Source organism: Rhinopithecus roxellana, chromosome 6, assembly GCF_007565055.1.
Source record: "Rhinopithecus roxellana isolate Shanxi Qingling chromosome 6, ASM756505v1, whole genome shotgun sequence".
NCBI classification, from domain to species: Eukaryota; Metazoa; Chordata; class Mammalia; order Primates; family Cercopithecidae; genus Rhinopithecus; species Rhinopithecus roxellana.
In genome coordinates this window covers 5,682,188-5,686,143 of record NC_044554.1, presented here as the reverse complement: position 1 = coordinate 5,686,143, position 3,956 = coordinate 5,682,188, and the positions used below count along the sequence as shown (strand labels likewise).

The window sequence follows — 3,956 nt, the reverse complement described above, 5'->3', positions numbered from 1 at the left end:
GAATCAAATGAATCACTGAGGACCCTTGTTAGCCATGGAGTTCCCGGACCCATCCCACAGCTATACAACCAGGAGAAAGATCAGGAAATCGAAAAGTCTTATCATGTGCTTGGAATGATTCTTGGGCTCAAGCAAGTTGGTAGTCTTCTTAAATCCGTAACATGCCATACAAATTAACTTGGGCTTCGGAAACAAATGCTGTTCCTGATCCAATTGGTCTGGGTGGGGCCTGAGATTCTGCATTTCTAACAAGTCCTAGGTGATGTTGCTGGCTTGAAGACACTTTAAGTAGCTAGGCCAGAGAGGATATTTCATTTGGCTGGCATGCAAATCAGTTTAGGCCATTTCATTTTCCTTCTGTATTTCTAGATTTTCTATCAGGGGCTTCTCTGACCTTAATGCTGCCGAGTTCTCATTTGTCACTGATAATGTCTCTTCAAGCTACCGCAATCAGTTAACACAAGGCATCCTTCCCTTCTCCACTTAGCTCATATAAAAATCCGCAATGGATACAAACAGCCCCAAATAAGAAATGGACACGACACATTAACTTATAACATAATGGGTTTATATTTAATATAGTACTTCTCATCAGGAGGATGTTACTCAGTTAATATAAAGTTTTTTTCAAAACATTAAATCTCTTCCATGTCAATGTCTATAGTTTTTTTTTTTTTAACATTAGATTTTTTCTGCATTTCAGTATTAGATACACTGAACACACTTTTCTAAATGTTTTTTTCCCCAGAGATAAAAGTTTTCCTTTTTGGCTGACTCTCTGATATCTAAATATAATATTAACTTGGGAGACAACAAAACAAAAATCTAATAAAAAAACAGGAGAAAAGACTCCTCAACGATTCAGGAGGCAGTGATTATAACCGAACAGTGGTGATTTCCTAAGATTCTGGGCAAGAACTTCCTTCTTCCTATTTCACACGCTTTGAGAGAATTCTAAGATCATGAAATATTACTTATGTAAATTTCAGCGATTTTACTTCTTTGACCTCCTTTCTAACTAGCAAATTATAGGCTGCATTTTTTCTGTGCATTATTTGTTGGAAAGAAAACATTTTTTTTTTCCATGTATAAATGTATGTTTGTTCCCATTTCATGGAAACAATGAAAAATGTGAAACTCCCTTATTTACTGATTCTTGGAACCTTTCACACACCAGAGCTCAGGTTTAGCCTCTATAGCACAAAGGTTTTTAAGGTGAGGTCTGACTCAGTAGGCCTTTCAAAGTCACATTTGTCCATTTCTCTTTCGTGCATATACCCCCAAGCAGGCACAAATGCCTGTAATGCTGAGAACCACACCTAACAAAAGGGCGATTGCATCACCGGCTTCTACTGCTTCCACAACAGGCAGCACCAAAAGCAGTGAAATGAGGACTAAGGACAACTGTGTTGAAACTGAGGTCATGATGTTGGAATCTTGAGGCTGAAGGGTCCTAGAAATTAAACATGGAAACAAAAAGGAACCATTAAAAATTCCTCCCTTTTCAAATGACAAAATGAACACATGACAAATAACAGGCCAGCCAATCTTTTGGACACTTTATGAATCATTTCCAATCCATCTCCTCATCTTAGAGGTAGAAAAACAGAGGGACGTTAAAGACAGTAATTTGAGGCTCATCTCCCTATCTCATGATAACAATCTAATCCCAGGAATTTTCCACGATAATGCCAACACCTTGTGCATCAACCAAACAAAAATTGAACAGGAGTTCAGAATTAAGAAAAAAAAAATGCACGAGCCACTAACTTGGAAACTTAAAATATCCCAGTGGGTAAAAATTATACATTTTCTCAGGGTCTCTCCCATCCAGGAAATGCAGACAATTTGGCAAAAGTCACACAACATACAACTCTGCGAAGTTGTGGGGAATTAATAAGACTTACCAAAGAAATGGTATATATAGAATTCTATCTGACTTGAAATTTTCCCTTCCTGGAGCTCCGGATGCTGAGATTAAGAGGTTCCACGTGACACGACCTATTATTAGCATGGGGGGTGGGGAGGAGGCGGAGAGAAGGATTTAAAAATTAATTATTATTACTATTATTATTTTAAAGCGGCAGCTAGAGTCAGTGCAGATCGTGGAGGCCATATGGACGGTAAAGGGATAGGTAATGAGGAGAGAAAACAGTCTGTCCAACAAGGAACTAGACTTAAAAGTTGGTCAGTTCACCCACACAAGAAAAGGTAAAAAGAAACAGAACGGAGAGATAAGTTCATTTCAGGACTTGATATTAAGATTTGAAAAAGAATTCCTACTTTGGCCCGGCAAGGCCCATATTTGCTCCTGTTTTACAAATACACTGGTGCAACCTAAGTATCCGTCGGAGACGAGTTCGTACATTACCTTCCAGGAAGCAGCCATTACAGGAATGGCGAGGAGGGCGGAGTCTCCAAACTACATTTCCCACAATCCCTGCCGCCGCCGACTCCCATGATGCCCCGGCGCGTTCCCCCTGTAAGTGGCAGTGGGCGTGACGGTCACGCTCTAGCGGAGGCTAAGAGTCGCGAACGTGCGGGGTTTCCTTTCACTGCCCGGTTTTACTGTTAAATGGATGGTTTCGTGTGTTTATATAAAAGCTCACTTCAAAATAAAAGAAATGATAGCAAGTTTTCTACCCTGTTGAGTCTGTAAGGCGCACTTGTAATTCTCTTTTTCCTCGACTGAAATGACACAGCGGGGAGAGAACCCGAGTAGAGTCCTCTGTTCCGGATGCTTTTAAACCAGCGGCTTCCAACGTTTCTGAAGCAGGAAATCTCTGTCACCATCTTCCTAATGAACCATATGCCATTTATTAATTTTTTTTCAATGGGGAAAAAGCGCGGTTAATAAGGCATATCATAAAAGGTTTAAAAACATTTGTAGTGCAAAAAAAGGTTTAGGAAAAATGGATTTAGCCCTATTGCAGAAGATCTCTCAGGATTCAGGTCCTAAAGTGACAATCTATTCAAGAGTGCACTGCGGTGATTCCTTCCCAGCTATGTTTTTGGGAAACCTCTGCCCCGAATGTCCCTACATATTTATGAAAAAATGTAAAAATACTGCTTTTAAATCATAAAACAAGAATTAGTTATTTGTATATGTAAGTCGTAACCTTTCTGAAAGACGCTCTTTCAATAGTCTAATAACTGTGAACTCCTTCCTGAACCTTTGTAGTCATCTGATCTTCTGAACTCTTTCATATTCACTGATTTGAAAATGTATTTGCTGTCCTCACATTATAAATTATTAATGATGAGGGTTGGGTGTGAAGCCACCTGCCTGATCTGAAAGTCCCCTGGTTCAGTCTGTTAGATAATGCAGGTACATTCAGTTCAATGCCCATAATTAGCAGGTATTCTTGTGTTGTCAGTTATCCTTTTTCTTCCACGTTCCTAGTCTCTCTAGCGAAGATTTATATTCTTGGCTCCTAACAGGCACCCAGCAGGTGCTCAGTAATGTTGCCTAATAATAATAATGATTTGATTAGATAAATGTGCCAACATGATCTTATGAGAGACCAAGAGGTGCCAAATAAACCAAGGTGACTAGAAAATTGGAAATCTGAGAATAACTGCACAATAACGTCAGCATTCTCTAACCTTGATTATTTTAACAAGGTTTCGTTCATTGCATCCTTTGTTTTGAGCTACTTTTGTGCCTTTGTAATCGATTACATTTGGAATAGGAGCTATATTTTTATGGCTTCCAAAATATTCTCTATATCCTACTGTGAACATTTTGTTTTTCCCTACATGTTTATTTTTCCTTATGTGTTCATTTTAGTTAGCTAAAGTCAGCAGAGACTACTTTAAAGTTAGTATTGCTACAGACTTGTTTCTAGGCATGTCAACATTAAAGATACTGGTTTGCTTTTAAGTTTAAAGAGTCTGTAAGTGGCAAGATACTTTCTCTTTAAATTATAATGGTTTCTATTAGTTTGTGATATATA

General features: G+C 38.6%; 1 protein-coding gene across 1 annotated transcript; it reads right to left on the bottom strand.

Moving 5' to 3' along the window:
- Positions 1-551: 551 nt before the first annotated feature.
- SMIM30 (small integral membrane protein 30) lies at positions 552-2,448 on the bottom strand. Its single transcript, XM_030933340.1, has 3 exons — positions 2,372-2,448; positions 1,908-2,001; positions 552-1,453 (listed from the first exon to the last, which is right to left on the bottom strand). The coding sequence occupies exon 3, from the start codon at positions 1,423-1,425 to the stop codon at positions 1,246-1,248; it is 180 nt and encodes a 59-aa protein (XP_030789200.1). The 5' UTR covers positions 1,426-1,453; positions 1,908-2,001; positions 2,372-2,448; the 3' UTR covers positions 552-1,245.
- Between the last annotated feature and the right edge of the window lie 1,508 nt (positions 2,449-3,956).